This window comes from Lepisosteus platostomus, chromosome 23, assembly GCF_059453375.1.
Source record: "Lepisosteus platostomus isolate fLepPlt1 chromosome 23, fLepPlt1.hap1, whole genome shotgun sequence".
In the NCBI taxonomy this organism is placed as follows: Eukaryota; Metazoa; Chordata; class Actinopteri; order Semionotiformes; family Lepisosteidae; genus Lepisosteus; species Lepisosteus platostomus.
In genome coordinates this window covers 8,439,154-8,457,152 of record NC_142633.1, presented here as the reverse complement: position 1 = coordinate 8,457,152, position 17,999 = coordinate 8,439,154, and the positions used below count along the sequence as shown (strand labels likewise).

The 17,999-nt window shown below is 47.5% G+C and overlaps 3 protein-coding genes across 9 annotated transcripts in view; 2 read left to right on the top strand and 1 right to left on the bottom strand.

Annotated features, from left to right (window-relative positions):
* The first annotated feature begins 166 nt into the window (after nucleotides 1-166).
* On the top strand, nucleotides 167-6,920 carry LOC148641987 (uncharacterized). Its single transcript, XM_088617602.1, has 4 exons — nucleotides 167-1,890; nucleotides 4,018-4,152; nucleotides 5,574-5,743; nucleotides 6,613-6,920. The coding sequence occupies exons 2-4, from the start codon at nucleotides 4,060-4,062 to the stop codon at nucleotides 6,662-6,664; spliced, it is 315 nt and encodes a 104-aa protein (XP_088473728.1). The 5' UTR covers nucleotides 167-1,890; nucleotides 4,018-4,059; the 3' UTR covers nucleotides 6,665-6,920.
* Nucleotides 6,921-7,465: 545 nt separating this feature from the next.
* Nucleotides 7,466-12,850, bottom strand: uts2b (urotensin 2, beta). The gene is made up of 5 exons (XM_088617601.1): nucleotides 12,778-12,850; nucleotides 10,868-11,480; nucleotides 10,131-10,259; nucleotides 8,558-8,601; nucleotides 7,466-8,141 (listed from the first exon to the last, which is right to left on the bottom strand). The coding sequence occupies exons 2-5, from the start codon at nucleotides 10,971-10,973 to the stop codon at nucleotides 8,028-8,030; spliced, it is 393 nt and encodes a 130-aa protein (XP_088473727.1). The 5' UTR covers nucleotides 10,974-11,480; nucleotides 12,778-12,850; the 3' UTR covers nucleotides 7,466-8,027.
* The window catches only part of ccdc50b (coiled-coil domain containing 50b), a 51,000-nt gene continuing 45,067 nt past the window's right edge, over nucleotides 12,067-17,999 (top strand). The window contains exons 1-3 of one of the 7 annotated variants that reach the window (XM_088617588.1): nucleotides 12,067-12,189; nucleotides 12,829-13,087; nucleotides 14,802-14,940. The gene's annotated coding sequence lies outside the window, so the exon portion shown is untranslated. Of the gene's footprint in view, nucleotides 12,190-12,828; nucleotides 13,088-14,801; nucleotides 14,941-16,452; nucleotides 16,959-17,999 lie in introns of those variants that run through there. The other 6 variants (XM_088617593.1, XM_088617587.1, XM_088617589.1 and 3 more) reach the window with 6 other exon arrangements.

Below are 17,999 nucleotides of genomic sequence, written 5' to 3'. Positions count from 1 at the left end.
TTACCCAAATGAGATCAGAGCGTGTTTTGTAATTCTGTTTACTGTTTACTGGGTACTGATCCGTTTTTCCTTTTCTAAAGCATTTTTAAAGGCATTATACTTTAGGCTTGAACTGAAAAGAAAGGACAAGCTAAAAGAGACAGAGAAGACTGGGATAAAACCTGTGCTTATGAACAAATGACTTTGCTGTCTGCTTTGAGTGTTTTGAGTACACTAGATTATGGTTGTAACGAGCCATTGTTAGATATAACTATGAGCTCCGCTGTTGTTTTTGGAAAAGAAACATAATAATCTGCTTTCTGGTTAAGGCAATTAACCACAATGTCGCTTCTCCCATGGGCATGCAGTCTCCTGAAAAGCACTGTAAAGACCCTGCTTGTGCCCCATGTCAAAACGTGAATGTGCATGTTGGATATTAGTGTCTGCTGGTTCCAAAGACCTAAAACTGAGTTTAAAAAAAGAATAGTGGTCCCACATTGGGCAGGTACACTGGAAAAGAGTTCAGATTAAGTGATGGAAGAGAAAACGCAGAGCAGCCACAAATGCCAGTTTTCTGGGGAAAACCGGCCCTGGTGCGAGTGTATGTCTGTGGCTGTGTGTGCCCCCCGATGGACTTGTGTCCCATCCAGGGCGTACCCTTCCTTGTGCCAGTTGCTTGCTGGGATAGACTTTTGCTCCCCAGCGACCCTAGATTGGATGGATGGGTGTGTTAGTTCGGGTTTAACTGGGGACTAGGCTGGACCAGAGGCCCTGACAGTAACAACAACTCTCCAAAAAGTCCCCTCAGCGTGGTTTGGCGCTGAAGCCTTGCTCATGTTGTGCAGCTCTCTCTAGGCTAATATCCCCCGACTTCATGAGCCTTGAAATTACGATATTGCTTTGTGCAAAATAAAAAGAAAGAAGCACAGCAAAACCTGGAGATCGTTTATTGATTTGCTGTTTTAAAAGCAGGTCATCAAAACAGTGGAGCTGATGAGAGAGCTGCCTGGCGTCACTCCTGCTCATCCATGAGTTTAGTGGCCTCGGCCCGCCGTTGGAAACTCAGCCTGAGATGCTGTTTTTTCAGGAACCCGGGAAATAAAGCTGTTTGGGGAATGGCGGGTTTAATGACGTGGACAGCAAGGTAGCATGCTTTTAATGAATTAATCAGGAAAAAAATAGGAAAACAAAAATCTGAAAGAAGGCAGAAAATCATATTGTTCCTCTCTAGGGCATTTCTAAATCCATCGCTTTGTTCTCAAAAATAAGTGACCGTTATTTTTAGGTAAGTCTTTTTGTACAGGCAATCTTAAATACAGAGACCCCTTTCTAGCTCATGAGAGAGCTAGACCTCTCAGGCAGCTTTATTAAGCCAAGTGAAGTTTTCAGCTGCCGAACAGGGCGGTTTGAGAAGGTTTTGAGAAGAACGTCAAATTCTGCGTCTCCCTGCAGAGAGCAGGGTGGTGGGTGGTAGGTGGTGGGGGAGCTGAGCAATTCCCTGCCACGGAGGATGGCGTTGAACGCCGAACAGCCCCCCCGGCTGGCCCCACTCCCCACCCACCCCCTGTGCGCGTGATGGGTTTCTGCTCGGACCCCCAGACTGGGGGGGGGGGGGGGGGGCGATCCCAGGGGCCCGCTCTGGCTTCGTTGACGTTATTGCCCTTCGTTCTCGGAAGCGGATCGAGGGGGAGTCGTTTTACGATCGGGACCCACACAAAAGAGACCGAATAATGACCTGCCAGCGGGTTGATGGGTTGGAACAGAGGAATCGTCCCGGAGGGACTCGGCGCTCCGGCTGGCTAAGGGGAGCAGCGGCAGATGCGATTGGCCGGTGAGGATGACGGGAGTTTATATAGCGCCCAGGGCTCCCGGTCCCACGCAGGACTCTCCAGCTCTCACCCCGCGAAGGAGGTAAGAGACACGCCTTTCTGATCAGGGCTTGTTAGAATCGGCAAAGGTGATCTTTCACAGCATTCGTATTGCGCTCGTGGACGAAGGGGTGGCCACACTGTTCCGCTCCAGGCAGTGGAAGTGGCACATCTCCAGCCGGTCTCCTGAGGTGCATCAAGGGGCTGCTAGAGGTGATGTCCAAGGACGTTTCGGGTGTCTTGATCAGTGCATGCTCTAAGGTGGCTCCGTCTCCGTCATCACCTCCGATGGCTCGCCATCGGTCATCCGAAGAGCCATTGCAAATTCAGATTTATAGAGGATTATTGACATCGCTAAAAACAGTTGCTTTATCATAATAAGGGCTGCAAGCAGTACCAACATATTAGCCATGACTGTCTACAATACAAATGTATCACAGGACTATTTTTCATTATTCCAGTATTTGTCTGCTGTGTAATCAAGCAGTCGTGTCTGACTTAGCAAAGATGTCCTGCTTTGAAGTTAACAGAGTTTTGAGGACAGAGTTTATAGAAACTCGAAGTGCTCCAAGGAGTCCTGTGGTCATCCTGACATCACTAGACTTTCAGTAGCATTGGGACTTCTACAGTAATTTCTTTTCAGATGTGGGTGATTGAGTAGGTTTTTCTCTCCATCATTCACAATTCATGTGCCTCTCCTAAGCCAAAAACAAAACACTAAACTATGACAATAAACACGATTGCACAGGAGAGAAGGGGCTTTGTTTTAAGTGCAAAAATCAAAGTATTGACTTGGATGTACTTGGAATGTGCATGTTTGTTTTCTAAGTATCAAGATTGGCATCTGGCATTAATAACAGGGACTGATCTAGACTACCGCATAGTATTGTATTGGCCCAAAATGCACGTTGCTGGTCCCTGCAGTGGGAACTACACATCTTAAGTTTAGGAAAGTGGATAGGTCTTCTGCTCAAAATACAGAATGAGCTTCTCAGTGGCTCCTGCTCCGTGTGTGGTCTGGTTAGTTGACCGTTATCGGGATTCCCTCCAATGGGTGCACAGTGTTTCGCCTGCTTACTGTGCAACAGCACCACCTGTGACTTGCTAGGTGCCGGTCAGCGTGCAACATTGTCAAGGAGAGAGCCATTGGTCCTCCAGCCAAAGCTAACAGTGCTGCAGGTTCAGTGCGGCTTCTGGTTTGAACGCATGCACAGTCCTCTTTCTCCCGGATTACTGTGAGACTCAGAGCAGTACAATTAAGCTCCGCGAGGAGCTGTAAAATTAATTAAGGGAGAGGTACAGGTTCATTCCTTACTGAAAGGAAAAGAAAAGAGGCATGTTTCGCCTGTGGAGCCTTCTTCAAGTGTGTCAGGTGTGTCAAACAGAACGCTGTGTTTCTTTTCTTTTCCTTTCGGTATGGAATAAACCTTTACCTGTTCCTTTGCAGCCTGCACTGACTTCTGGTCAAATTCCGTCCAGTAAGTCTGAACTTTTATCGCCCTACTCCCCACCTTGCAACCTCTGCTCTTCAAATTCTGCCCTCCTTACTGTCCCCCAAGCCCATCTACATTGTATGGGCGACAGGGCCTTCTCCTGCTATGCCCCCAAGCTCTGGAACTCTTTGCCCAAGGATGTCAGAGAGTCACCTTCTCTAAACTCCTTCAAATCCAGACTCAAAACCCTATGCTTCAGAAAAGCCTTTACTGAACTGGTTCCATTCTTCACCCCTCTGCTCTTCTTAGTACCACCTTCCACGGTCTCCTCTATATATTCTAATTGTGTTTTATCTTGTGTATTCTTCTTATTTATTGTTGTATTCTTCTTATTTATTGCTGTTGTCATCCTGTAAAGCGCTTTGAGAAGCCACCTTTAAAGGTGCTATATAAAATAAGGTTTATTATTATTATTATTATTATTATTATTATTATTATTATTATTATTATTATTATTATTATTATTATTATTATTACACACGCTGGTGCAGCTCCCTTTGTGAAATTAATGAAGTCGGTTAAGAATTTAGGATTGAATTCGGGGGGGGCTGTCAGAGGAATAATCAGTTGGCAGGGAAGGTGGTGTGAATTAGTCAGTTTAGTTTGCCTCTGCAATGTGAAGGTGGAGCCCTGAGCATTCGGCTGGCAGACTGTGATGCTGCCTCTCCCTGTTCCAGTGAACACCGTGTGCGTGGAGGGATCACTCGCTCTGACCAGAAATGAGACGCAAGCTGCTGTTCTCCCTGGGGCTGGTTGTGTTGGCAGTGTGGCAGAGCCATGCCGAGCCACTGCAGTCGGAAACTCTCAGTGAGGTAGGTCAAAGAGTACCGGTTCGGGCAGGAAACCGGCTCAGGAAAGCTCGTTTTCAAGCTCCCTAGCATTAACTACTTCAAAACTGCCACGCTGTGTTGGCGGTTTGCTGCTTGTTTGGGCTGAAACTCATGAGGAGGAGAAACTGGAGCCACCAGTGGTAAAAGGTAACCACACGAGGTAGGACTTCTATTGCGTGTCGCATGAACAGAGGCCAGCGTGGTTCAGTAATAGGGATTTCAGTACCAGTCCAGAGACCTCCCCTCAGCACTTTGAGTACACTGCCACAGGGCAGGCCAAGGGACTAAGAGAAGGTCTTTCACAGGTCAATCGCACTTTTCAGCATAATCTAGGCTAGAAGAGTTGTTTTAAGCACGTCTGACGTCTGTCCGTCGTTCCTGTTGGGAGCGCACCATTGTCAGTGCCGCAGTCCAGTCTACACCAGCAGCGTGAGTAGCACACCACTGTGCGCGAGGCTCCGTCCCCTGCGTCCACTTTTACACTCCTTCAACCGAAACAAAAGCTTCCGGGCTGTTTTTATACCCCTGCACAGAAGTGGAGTGTAAAACCCGAATTGGATCTATCCATTCTTCCCTTCGGCCGTCCACTTCCTAACGGGTTAATCCGATACAGGATCGCAGGGATCCGAGGCCCGTCCCGGCGAGCGGTGGTCGCCAGGCAGGATACTCACTGGACCCGGTCCATCGCAGGTCACACACAGACACGGACACGCACACTCACACCAGGGTCAAGCTCTGCTATGTAATGCAATTCAATGTTTTTCTTCTTACCACCCCAATACAATGCCCCCTTGCTGAGTCGCTGGCCAGCCCAGTTGCCCCTGGCTTCCTGTGGCTGAAATAGAGGACCAGCTCATGAGGTCACGAGCAACCACAAACAGCCAGGTGCCGAGCGCGTGCTGCAGAGGTTTCGTTGGGGAGTCATCTCAAAGATGGACGACAAAAAACGCATTGCTGGGGTGGGGAGGGCCGAAGATCACTACACCGCCAGCAGCCCTTCGCACGATAGCTTCATCGAGTGCTGTGTTTATTTGCAGTATTACATTACAGTAAACTAATGCGATTAGAATATCGTCCTCGTCCATGAGGAGTAGAATCGGGTGTATTGATATTGAATATGTTCGATTATGCAGTGGTTAGCTTTGCTGCCTGGCAGTGCTGGGGCCCTGGGTTCAATGCTGGACCTGGATTGCTATCTGTGTGGAGTTTGTATGTTCTGCCTCTGTTAGTGCGGGTTTTCTCCGGGTGCACCAGTTTCCTCCTACAATCTCCCCCCCCACCCCCCCTCCGTCGCCCAAAATACTTGTAGGCTAATTGGGGAAGCCAATTGGGAAAATTTGCCCTCTCATGGATATTTACTCCACTCTACTTTTGAAATGATTGCATTTGCCCCTCCCCTGCAGCTCCTTGGCCTACTGAGAGCCCTGGACTCTTTTGATGGACAGGCTGGAGGAGACAGATTATTGGAGGGTGTGCCAGAGGCGGGGCTCAGCTCCGACAGCCTGGAGAAGAGGGACCTCCCACGGCTGGGCGTGTCCATGGACAGGCCACTCCCCCAGAAGGGCGGGGACAGGTGAGTTCTTATTAATGAGGAATCCATCAGGAAATGTGAACTGCAGGTTCACTGCATGGTATAAAAAAATGAATGTAGAAATGTGTCTAGATTGTAAAGGATGTTTATGTAAAGCCATGATCCTCACTTCTAGTCCCAGAGATTCAGCACTACTACTACTACTGCCTCTGCTCCCCAAGAACTTCCAGCACAAATTTTAAAGACACACCCCTCCCCACAGAAAACCCTGTGGATCTCTGGGACCAGAGGTGAAGATCAATGAACTGTCACAGACTCTCATGATAAACCTGCTGTCTTTCACAAGCAGTGCTAAACTCCATGAAAGTGCATATCTGTTTCCTTTAATGTCTGTCACCTTTAATCTGTCATAGGTGACAGTAGCCTCTGGTGTCCCTGCCATTCACCTTCAATCAGAACATATCTTTTTTCTGAAAAACCCCCTCCTGAAACCATTGGGCCACCCATCTTTTTATTCTCTGGTCTCCGACAGCGCCCCCTAGTGGAATTGTATCCAATCGGGGACAGATGCAGCCACCAAAGGAGTTTTGCACAGCAACACCAGGATTCCCGGTCTGTCTTGACCCCACCGAACCCTGGTCATGCTCAGCCACTTGTGTGCCCCCACTCAAGGAGTCCTGGTCACAGTCAGGTTATGACCGCAGCCCACAGCATGACCAGCTGGAGAGCTCAACCACTCTGATTCACGTACCAGTACTGCGCAAGCCACAGGGGGCCTTCAGGCTCGCTTATTATTCCATCATCAGGCCGTATCTGATGTCTGGATGATGATCTGGACAGCGGCAGAGGCGTTACAGTGTGGAACTGTAATCAAGTTCTGACCCCTTTTTCTCTCTTGCTCACGCCAACAGGAGGATCTTGGAGGGCCCCAGGTACCGGTTCTCCTTCCCGCTACGTGGATAAGGAGCGAGGCGGGATGATGCCCGAGAGGTCAGAGTTCACACTAACCCTGAACCGCTTCTAGACTTCCTGTTGCTCCCACTCAAATGTCCTGCCCCCCCCCCCCCTCAGGTGACAGTTCCACTGCTTGTGTAACAAAATCGTGAATCCAGCTCGGAAACCCTCAAGAACCCGACTCGATGTCTCGAGATATTACTTTTCCAGCGCATGCCGTTGTTGTCAGGGCTTGTATCCTAATAAAATGCTCAGTTCTTTATCATTATTATGGCACTGATCCTTTTTGTCGGGGTGTAGACCTTGCACTTTCCCCAAAAGACCCCGATCTAAAAAACAGCAGTTTCTGACTCCCTGCTGCCCCCCCACCTCCCAGAAAACAAACACTAAAAGAGGAGAATCCCACAAGCACACACCCCTGTGCACTCACAGCTGGAGATCTCCCACAGTCAGTTCACCCCTGGTTCGCATTCATGCTTCAGATCAGATTCACCTGGCTGATTTAGTTATCAGCTGGCCTATAGAAATGACGTTTTCTTTTAAGGTACTGTGGCTCTGACGGGCTTGAAGCAAGGCTCAGCTGCTAAAGAATAGGAGGTCTCCCAAAACAAGCACATGATTTATCCAGACAATTAGAGCACTGAAAGAATGGTGAGACTGCAGTTGTCAGGAAACTATTTGCTGATTTTTCACCGAGAGGCCCTGTCCTCCGCCTCCCAGACACACCATCTTCAAACCAGAAAAGCAACATCCGAGCTTTTCAAAACATAAAGCTTTATTCATATTCAACGTACAATTCAGCACCCCCCATAGCAGTGGGTTCAGGAACTGTAAGTTTGTCCGTACAGTATGTACAGTTTGGTCATCGGCGTTATAAAACGGCAGTGAGGGAGATTCGTTTCCTGCCTGTGTGTGTGCCTGTCTTCTACAGAAAAAAAAAAACGATGGCCTGGGAACACCAGCAATTCATAAAAAAGACAAAACTTGCACTTTGAAAAGAGTCCTGGAAAACTAGAAGGCAAACATGGCAAAGCTCAGTTTTATGTCTGATCGGTTCAGGGTGTGTCGGGGTGGTATGATAGAGTTCAGCCAGGGGTTAGCATCTTTAACCTGTCTGAGCCCGCGTGAGACTGGGGTCCTGCAGTGTGGCTCTGTTTGCTCTAAAACAACGTTTGGTTGGTCCTTGCATCCGCTTGGACCTCTGTGTCGGTTCGCCCGGGACATGTGTGCCCGTTGCTGGTCATGTCAAAAAACGTGATGCCAATTAACTTCACCAATTAACTGCTGGTGGATGGGTCATGAAGTGTCAGTCTGAGTCGAGTCTGCCGTCTGAGGTGTGTGTGTGTGTGTGTGTGTGTGTCTGCAGCAGGCCTCAGACGCAGTACTTCCAGAAGCACTCGGAGGTGTTTCCTCTCTTCCGGTACTGCTTTCTGTTTCCCAGGAAGCGGCTCAGCGGGGGCACTCTGCTCTGTTTCTCCAGCAGCACCTGGAAGGGAGCGTTCGGGACAGTCAGTCCTCTGCCAAACCCTGCACCTCGTGTTGGCCTGATCAGAATCCCTTGCCTTCCCACGATTAGCATCATATAACATAGCTGTCCAGCTCTCGCGTACTGCTGTAACTGCACACCTGCAATCTGAATACCAGGCTTCTGCATCGGAAGACTGTCGTTGCACAAGGAACCGAACGCCAGGGTGTTTGTGTCTGCTCCATTTTGAGCTGGGTATTTTGTCCCGTGCTCTTTATTTGTACAGGGAGTCTGCTAATTTCAGTAATTTGGGGCTCTGTGATCATACATTGTAACACACATGCGCAACACGATATTGCTGCTCAGTTGCAAAAATATGAGAAGCTCTGTAACTCGGAAACAGGATCCTTCAACGTTGCAAAGACGTCGGTGCCTACCTCTTTCACAGCTTCCCGAGGAACGTACCCTGTTGTTCTGAGGCCTGCGACAGAACAGGGAGGAAGTGGGAGAGAAAGAGAGATTTACTTCTCCTGTACAATGAATGAACTTGAGCACTGTCATTAATGCATTATTACCGCATAATGAAATTTTTCTCTCCAGTGTAATGACTTGAATAATTAGATTTGATTTCTTAAAATGCAGACATAACAGAGCCAGTGCTCACAGCATGAACTGCGCCGCTGGTAGATTAAAGAAATGGAGCACTGCATGAAAAAAAACCAACTATGCTTTAGATTACAAGAAATACGATATCGGGAAACAACCTTGAGAGATCTTGCACCCCTAAAGCTGTGATTCTCACTCCTGGCTCTGGGGAATCATGGGCTCATTCAGTTTGTGTCTTACATGAGCTCATGTAAAAACATAACAGCCAGAGGTGAGCATCACTGGGATGTAGACAGCAGGCATGCGCACATACGCAGTGGCAATGATAAAGGCTATTCCATTCCCACTGGGTAAGAAAGGGAAGACTCCTTAATTCATTCTCCTACTCTTTCACAGCAGACTGTACTACGTAGGTACAACCTCTCGACACTAGTAGTGTAGTTATACCTGACTCTCTGGAATGAACAGAAGATCTTCTCAAAAAGGGATAGCAGAGATCTCAGTCCTCCTTTTTTTTGCATAAATTTAAAAATGCTAATTCCTGCCCATGCCCAGGTTTAGTCAAATTATTCTTCTGTTCAAGGCTTGATGAGCCAAAGGCTGTTACACAGACTGTACTGAAGGAAAAGAAAAATATTTCATATTCCATTAAAAAGCAAAATATTTGATATTTCACTTCAGTGTCTGCAAATTCATGCAAAATAGGGCACAGTAACATACTTTGCATTCTCAGCAGCTATGTTTGGTTTACATTAGTACCTGCAGGTCCAAAACAACGTAATGGATCAAACTGACACGCTATAGGAGCGTTATAACTGGTTGTACCCTGAAAAGCACCCTGTACTCTCTCTGGCTCAAGAGCTGTGCAGTGCTTATATATTGTCAAAGATGGGAAATTTGCAGGCTGTGACACAATGAATAATGCAGTGCATTTAACACAACATGAACCCATTAACAAATAAAAAACAGATTGTACTTGCATAAGATGCAAAAAGAAATCAATAATGATAATTTTTCTAACAATTTAGAAAGACAGATAAGGGAGTTGGGTGATCAGTGCCTATCCCAGCAAGCAAAGGCACAAGGCAGGGTCCAGCCCAGACACCAGTCCATGGCAGAGCACACAGACACAAACACACACTCACACCCACCAGGGCCAGCCTTCCCAGAAGCCCCTTAACTTACCAGCATGTCTTTGACCCTGCAAGGAAACTGGAGCGCCCAGAGGAAAGAGAACATGCAAACTCCACACAGACACCTCTCCAGGTCCGGAATTGAACCCGGAGTCCCAGCACAAAGAGGCAGCAGCGCTAATGAATGTGCCACCGTGCCGCCCATAATAACAACAACCAGATATATACTGTGTATGGTACAGATCTATAATGCAGATCTAGAAGCTCTTACCTCCATCCCGGACGATGTCAGCGGCTGGCAGTGAAGAGTAGCCTAGAGCTGGGCTGCCCTGGGACAGGAAGGCCTGTTCCGAGAGGCTGAGATCGTCTGGGCTGACCACACGACTCTCCTCCACCGACACTGCAAGAAAAGACCGCCGCCACGCTCGATTCAGCCCGTGCAACAGACCGAGGACTGAAGAGGAAGGAGGCACGACTACAGTTCAAGAGAACATCCACACAGGCAACAGTTCTTCCACCTGTGCTGCTGGAGGAGATGCACTGCGATCTTTCAGTTAGCTACTTACAAAACAAGACCGAAGGGCCACAACACTGTGTTGGGAGCCTCTCCTTTGTTCAAAAGAACAAATGTTTCTTCTCAGCAGGGCTTACAAATGCCAAACAAATGGTGTTCTGTCCTCTTAACTCGTTCTGAGCTTCTTCAGTGCGAGAGATCAAAATGTGCCCTCACTGGGGGCAAAGCACAGTTCACAAAGCAGCCTGCTTTGCTTTCTGTGCTACCCAGCCATCCCATACCCCCTCCTCATTGCTTTGGCAAATCGCCTGCTTGCAGGACACGATAAATGCACCGCAGCACCTGTAACACCCAGCAGACTGAGCAACAGGTCCATCGTTACGAACAGGAGTTCTGGTGCGGTCAACTCCCCCGAGCCCTCTCTGCCTGCTGGGATGGCTGCCCTGCCAGAGTGCCGGGTCAGCCTGTGGCTGTTACCAGCTGGTCACACTCACCCGGCCCGGAGTAGGACATCTCGGCTGAGTCTGTGATGGGGTGGGCGAAGACGGGCCAGGACACGGTGAGCAGCAGGGCCCAGGACAGCAGGAGCTTGCCCATCATGGCTGGTCTTCACGGGGGAGAGCTGGGAGGCAGTGCGGCAGGGACCTTTGTCGGAGATTTTCGTTTGCTTGGCGACTTCTCCTCTCCAGCGTCCCGAGTCTGATGTGCCCCCTTCTCGCTCTCCCTCCTGATTTATATACCCCTCCTACCGTGCGAGCGCAAATATCCTCATCCATCCTGCCTTCGAAAATACCCCCCCCCCCCACCCTTACGTCTATATTCTGTTTTTTACAGCTGCTTTTGCTCATAAATACACAACCGGATGAATGAATAAGTAAATAAGGACGAGACTCTCCCTTGTCCCCGGTCTCTGGTTGTTTTATCGCTGTGCCTGTAATTTTGTTTTGTTTTTTTACTGAGTTCATAAATTTTCAGCCAAACGCAGGTGTGCAGCGCACTGCTTTCACAGAGAGGAGCTGAGCTTTGGAAACGGGGTAGCCATCAATACCCACTGGTCCGCAGGTCCTGGAACTTGCTTTTGGGCAGATTTGAGCCGGCCCCTGAAGACTAGAGATAGGAAACACAAGGCCAGAAAGCTTACAAATGAGAATAGGATCGTTTTGAGTGACCCGGGAGCCAAATTTGGGCCCCAGACTTTTGGAAAGAGTATTTCAAGAACGAAGAAACACACTTTGCTCCGCATTTTAAGAAAGGAAGGGTAAAACACGAAAGGTGTAAAGATAGGAATGAGACATTACAGGTCTCAACCAGAAAGTTTTTTGTTGTTCCAAGTATGGGCTGTTTGAGCTAACCGCACCTTATTGGGACTTTAAAAAGCAAGAATTTGCAGGTGTGTTTTTACAGATTTTCTAAATGTTTTGCTGGGAGAAGAAAAGGAAAATCCCCCTGTTGTAATCGCTTTGCTAGTCGTGTGGCAAATTTGAAACTAGAATCATATTAATACTATACTGGGAAAAAGTTTTTCCTTGTCATGAATGCTAACCTTATCCATTGGCACACTACGACTAAAATACGTCAGTGAGTGACCCTAGCGTGACAAAAAAAAAGTTTTAGTTAAAGGAAGCAACATTAAAATCAAACTAGTTGACTCGGTTTCCGAGCTTTTCGACTTGGAATTCTGGGATTTACGTTGCGTTACGCGCTTCTGTAGGGGAGAAGGCTGTGTCTAATTTATTTCACTTCAATTACCATTGTAAATTTCCCGTTTACAGCTCTGTGGTGCACCGATAAATGGCGTTCACGATGTTGTTCACAGGTGCGTTACAGCGCTATTTCGTCATTCTTTGAGAACACTGTATTCCTCCTGCTACTCGCTTGAATAATTGGGTTGCAGGAGGCCGCGCTACTGCGTGAAAGCTTGAATGTGTAATTTTCATCTTATTAGAAGTGAAAGGTTATTTTAATTTAATAAATGGAAACCGGCTGACACAGCGGCCTGACATTTCACGTTAAAGTCGAAAGGAGGTATTATACCTGTCAGGGACTTCTATAAAAATGTAATGAATGTGGCCCTGTGAATGAGCCTAAGTGATTCGCTCTCCGTTTGTACTCGCTGTTATTTTTTTTAAGAGGTGCCATAAACGCTTATTTATGTGTGTTGTAGCAGCGGCAGACAGAGCCCAGGCGCTGCGGTGAACAAATTTATTTTAGCAGGTAGGGGCGACTCACGTCCCTCTCAACCCCCTCCTGAACTCGGGTTCAGTTCTTTTTGAAGCGCCGAGGGCTATCTGGAAACGAATGTCTAACCGACAAACATCAAGTCGGTTGAATGCAGCTGGGAGGATAAAGGAGTGTCTTTTATTTAGCAATGATGAAGGTAACTCAGGGATGCGGGTATACATACAGAAATGATGGAAACCATCCACTCGTTTTCTCTCTGCTTCTTCCAATTCAGGGGCGAAGGGGGGCCAGAGCCTATCCCAGCAAGCACTGGGCTCAAGGCGGGGGCCACCCAGGACCAGACCGCAGTCCATCGCAGGGCGGGACAAACACAGATTCGGCAGGACCCAGTTCACTTAAACAACCTGTCTTTGGACTGTGGGAGGAAACCGGAGCACCCAGAGGGAACCCACCAGAACATAAGGAGAACGTGCAAACTCCACACAGACAGCACCCCAGGTCCAAAACTGAGCACAGGACCCCAGCACTGCGAGGTAGCTAATCACTGTGTTATTGTGAGCAGCTAATATTAAGTGCTGTTGGGGCTAATCTCTCGCATTTTACAACTATACTGTATATGCATCCATAAAAGTAAAAGCTTAGAAGTAAATATTTGTTGTGAAAAATAGAGAACTGCCAGGAAATAATTCAAAGTTGTTGTAAGTCAACATTGTTATAACATGAAGCAACAGTGAAGGCTTTGAGTGAACTGCTGATGCTCAAAACATACAAATATTGTGACTCTCGATGGTGCCTAAGACCTATGGGGTTTCCAAAACATACTGAGATTTTCTTTCTGATGGGTCCCAAGTCGACAAAAAGCCAAAACTCCTTTAAGTCTAGATAGAAGCGAATAACTCATGTCATTAAATGTGTTCTCCCAAACGAGCTATCCTTCGGGACCCAATTCACCCAGGCCACGATCTGTTCTCACCCCTGGGGTCTGGTAGGAGGTATCGCAGTATCAGAACACTGACCAGCAGAATCAAAAACTGTTTCTTCCCCCAAGCAGTCCGCATCATAAACAGCTCAAATTAGCACCTGCATTTTAAGGTACTGCACTGTTTGCACTATGTCCTGTCTTGGCTGTATTATAATGTCTATTATCTAAATTTATTGTCCATGTCTGTTTGTCATTTGTGCCTATATACTGTATATTGTTTTCTCCATTATGTTACTGGGTACAGCTGAATGAGTAAGCATTGCAATACACTTGTGGTATATGGCAAATAAAGAAATCTTGAATCTTGAATCTGCTGGGCTCATCTGAAGAGGTGTCCAGGGCAAGACAAGGCAGAAGCAGTGTGGAGGTTTTGAGCTGACTGCTTCTGAGTAGTTCGATCTGTGCAGCAGTGTTCACAAGAAACAGTCCACAGGCTATGAAAAGAGTTCTGAAGGACCTTAATGACTGGAGTAGGTGGCTAATGGGAGCTGTGCTTTTAACTCTCTGGCGTTAACAGCGGTATCCAAAATTGGAGCTAAGTAGAATAAAGACAGGGACTGGGGATGTATAGTTTGTTCCGGATTATGCAAACTGTTTGCACCCAATAAAAAGGTGGATCATGTTAAGTATTTATTCCTGCAAAATTCACACTGGGTAATAAAGAGAGGATAGCTTAACGGTCATCAGAGAGGGCTGGAGAGGTTGCACAGGGTAGTGAGGAGTGGATCAGACAGGGCTGGAGAGGTTGCACAGGGCAGTGAGGAGTGGATCAGACAGGGCTGGAGAGGTTGCACAGGGCAGTGAGGAGTGGATCAGAGAGGGCTGGAGAGGTTGCACAGGGCAGTGAGGAGTGGATCAGAGAGGGCTGGAGAGGTTGCACAGGGCAGTGAGGAGTGGATCAGAGAGGGCTGGAGAGGTTGCACAGGGCAGTGAGGAGTGGATCAGAGGGCTGGAGAGGTTGCACAGGGCAGTGAGGAGTGGATCAGAGAGGGCTGGAGAGGTTGCACAGGGCAGTGAGGAGTGGATCAGAAAGAGTTGAAGAGGGAAGTGAGGAGTGGCTTGCTGAAGATGCATGCAACAGGCAGGCAGAGATAGATAAGGATACTCCACAAACTCTGTCACAGAGGAGGAGTTAGCCACAGATCTAAATCACGTTTTCTTAGCTAGACCGGTTATAGAGAATAAGCAGTTAGCTCACTGGGGTGTTTTAAAGTTAAAGTGCAGAAAAGAGGATTATATCTTAGTTTCTCCCTGCGTGTTTCCAGGTTTCCTGTGATGAACTGGTGTCCTGTCTAGGGTGTGGTCTCACCTGGCATCCTGGGGGTCTGGAATAGGCACTGGGATCAGCCCTCACTAACCGGATTCAGCCCTGTCCCAAGGAGAGGTGCTTGTGTCCTTCCACAGGTCAGTCTTACCATACCCCCGCAGATCCACATACTGCACCTGCACCCGATGATATCTTACGATCAGAGCAGGAAAAGGACCTAAGCTTCAGTTTATGGAGGAGGATAGCTTCCTGACTGAGGTAACATGACTATTTCAACATTCATACCCCAAGGAAAATGATGGTTGCAGACAATGACAACATTCTGCTGAGTGTGCAGTTACCCCCCACAGTAACGCCTCATAGCAGGAGTCTAAACGTAAAACTAGGTTTTATTTAACTAGTGTTGCAGAACGCAGTACAGCAGGGCTGGTAAAAGAGGTGATAGACCTATCTGTTTTTTTTAAAAGTAATTACTTCTTTACACCAAAGGTGTTCAAGTTGTAGTTGAGTAAACTGTGTTGCATTTTTACACTCTCCAAGTGCATAGTGCAGTGCTCTCTGTGTTCTATAGTAAAAGGAAGGTTTTATTTTTGTGAACCAGCAGGTGGCGCAGAAACCTCAGAAAACTGTTTTTTTTTTTGGTTAAGCTCTTGGAACAGACTTGTGGTACCATGCATTATAGTAGTCTGTAGATTGATTTTGAAAGCATTTTATCAGCACAGCTATGACTCTGATCTTTGTCCTTTGGGTCTCCTGTATGAATAATACTATTTTATCTGTTGCATGTCTGTTGTATTCTTACTCGAAGGATAATACTTTTAAAGTATTATTTCATTTAGTTTAAAGATAAATTTGCCAGCGGCTCTGTCACCCTGGCACTCTCAGCAGGCAGCCCATTGAACCTAAAGCAGGCGTGAGCCTGGTCAGTACCTGGACGGGAGACCTCCTGGGAAAAACGAAGGTTGCAGCTGGAAGAGGTGTCAGTGGGGCCAGCAGGGGGCGCTCACCCTGCGGTCTGTGTGGGTCCTAATGCCCCAGTATAACGACGGGGACACTAGACTCTCAAAAGGCGCCGTCCTTCGGATGAGATGTAACCAGCAGTTACCCCGGTGTCCTGACCACATTTTCCTCTGGTCTTTACCGCTCACGGCCTCCTGATAATCCCCATCCATGAACTGGCTTCATCGCTCTGTTCTCCTCCCCACTGAGAGCATGAGCGGAAACGTAAAAGCTTCACATGTAAAAGCCGACTTGTTGGACTCGACACTTTGTGCCGCCTTACTGTTCAAAACCGATTCGAATCACGGCGGGGTACTCATTTCGCTTTGAGATCACCGAAAAATAAACGGACATTGCTTGACCGGCTGAATGAATGGGGCTTTCTGGGGTTCTTCGACGACTGGTTAAAAATGAACAGGAGATTTCAACCACTAATGACCGGCCAACGAAAGAAGTCGAGAGAGTACGTCGTGGTGGTCTGATTTTTCCAGGACCACAGAACTTTTTCAACAGAGCTGTGCCCAGTTTCTTAACCAGAGTATTTTATCCCGTTATTTTACTCTGTACATTATCTGCCATGGCGACTTTGAACCCGCGACCCTCTGATCAATAATAATAATAATAATAATAATAATAATAATAATAAACTTTATTTTATATAGCGCCTTTAAACGTGGCTTCTCAAAGCGCTTCATCAAGACTGCGGAGCGCAAACCGCTGCTTCACTCCACTGTCGGACCGAGCCGTGTTTTTTTCTATGGCCTGTGGGCTGTTTGGTTCCCCTGCCAGGTCTTTAACAGACGAACTCAAACCGGAACTTTCCAGAAGTGCTCCCGACCGCCAGCTGATAAAAGAGCTTCGCGGCCGGCGCCGGGCGGGGGGTGAAATTCAAGTCGCTGCAGGAGAAGTTTGTCCGCCCTGGGCTGCCGTCCGGGCCCCAGCTGGTGCGCGTTGTGTTTCATTGACAATCTGGGACGGGAGGAGCTCTCGGGGGCTGTGTGGCACCGAGGTCCGGGCTGGGTTCGTGAGGAATCATTCAAAAGGAGACTCGGCACACCGCTGACGAGCAGGAGGAGAGAAAAAATACAATTCAAGAAAAGGGACAAATAACCCGCCAGCGAAGACATTCTGGTTGCACGGCTATCGTCTTGTTCAGGTAAAAAAAATGGTTGTGAAGTTAGCTAGTTGCTCCTTGCACGCCGCGGAGCTTGTGACAACTGAGCGTTAAAAAGTTGCAGAACGACTGAGGTCGCAAGCGTGATTTAAGTGCTTGAGCTGCGCAAAACAATAGGGACAAATGTTGCACTTTTGAAGTCTTGTCCTGCAAGTTTTGCTTTTTTTTGTGTGTGTGTGTGTTTAGGAATTAAAGACGTAGAATACAGAGCTCTGTTCAGATTTTAGTCCTTATTTCCCCCTTTGCTAGTCTTACTCGCACTTTCCCGTGCCTCGGGGCTGGGGACGGTTGTGGAGATGTGGAGTCTGGGAAAGGTGGAGAGCCAGCCGGCTCGGTTGTCCCGGGAGCGAGGAGGAATGCGGGATAGGGAAGAGGGAAAGGCAGTGTAGCCCGCAAACATTTCCAAGTTTCGGGCAGACTGCTGAAAATGTCTGTATTCTCTTCTAGAAAACGGACCGAAGGGAGGCTGTCGATATGTTGTCACGCCGCTTGTTCGTGACGCTGCGCTTTCGTGATCGTGTTTGTGTTGTTTAAGGCGACAATTGTTGCATTTTGACAGTAACTTTAATTTCGATTTAGTTTTTGTCAGATGAGCTCAATTTAATCAAAATATAAGACCTGAAAATGCTCAGTGTTGCATGGGGAAAACATGCACTGTATGTTGGCATAAATGTCGCATTAAAATAAACTTTAATCACACGCGAGTCTGGTTTCTGGCTGATTCTTTGTGCTCTGCTTCCTTCTTGTCCTGTCATACATGAAATATTTAATTTTTGCAAATAATGTAGTGTTGACTCGTGTTTTTAAGGTATTACGAAGCCTGTACATTGGGAGTGGCGTATTACTAATTCAAGAGAGAAATCTGTAAAAAAGTTCCATGAGAACAAACGCCTTCCTGTTTAAATTGTACTGATTTTTGTCGCTTTCGTTTGTTGAGGCAGCGAGTCCGTGTGTTTTAAATCTCCGCTTTGATTCTGGAAAAGACTCTTCCGGAACTCGCTTCGATCAGTGTGCCAGGGAACG

Excerpts from the sequence above, each read along its gene's own strand:
- LOC148641987 (XM_088617602.1), top strand. The coding sequence starts at position 4,060 with ATGAGACGCAAGCTGCTGTTCTCCCTGGGGCTGGTTGTGTTGGCAGTG. Across the intron at positions 4,153-5,573 it reads AGTCGGAAACTCTCAGTGAG|CTCCTTGGCCTACTGAGAGC; the intron begins GTAGGTCAAAGA and ends CCTCCCCTGCAG. Across the intron at positions 5,744-6,612 it reads CCCCAGAAGGGCGGGGACAG|GAGGATCTTGGAGGGCCCCA; the intron begins GTGAGTTCTTAT and ends TCACGCCAACAG.
- uts2b (XM_088617601.1), bottom strand. The coding sequence starts at position 10,973 with ATGATGGGCAAGCTCCTGCTGTCCTGGGCCCTGCTGCTCACCGTGTCC. Across the intron at positions 8,602-10,130 it reads TGACATCGTCCGGGATGGAG|GCCTCAGAACAACAGGGTAC; the intron begins GTAAGAGCTTCT and ends GTTCTGTCGCAG. Across the intron at positions 8,142-8,557 it reads CTCGGGAAGCTGTGAAAGAG|GTGCTGCTGGAGAAACAGAG; the intron begins GTAGGCACCGAC and ends GCTCCCTTCCAG.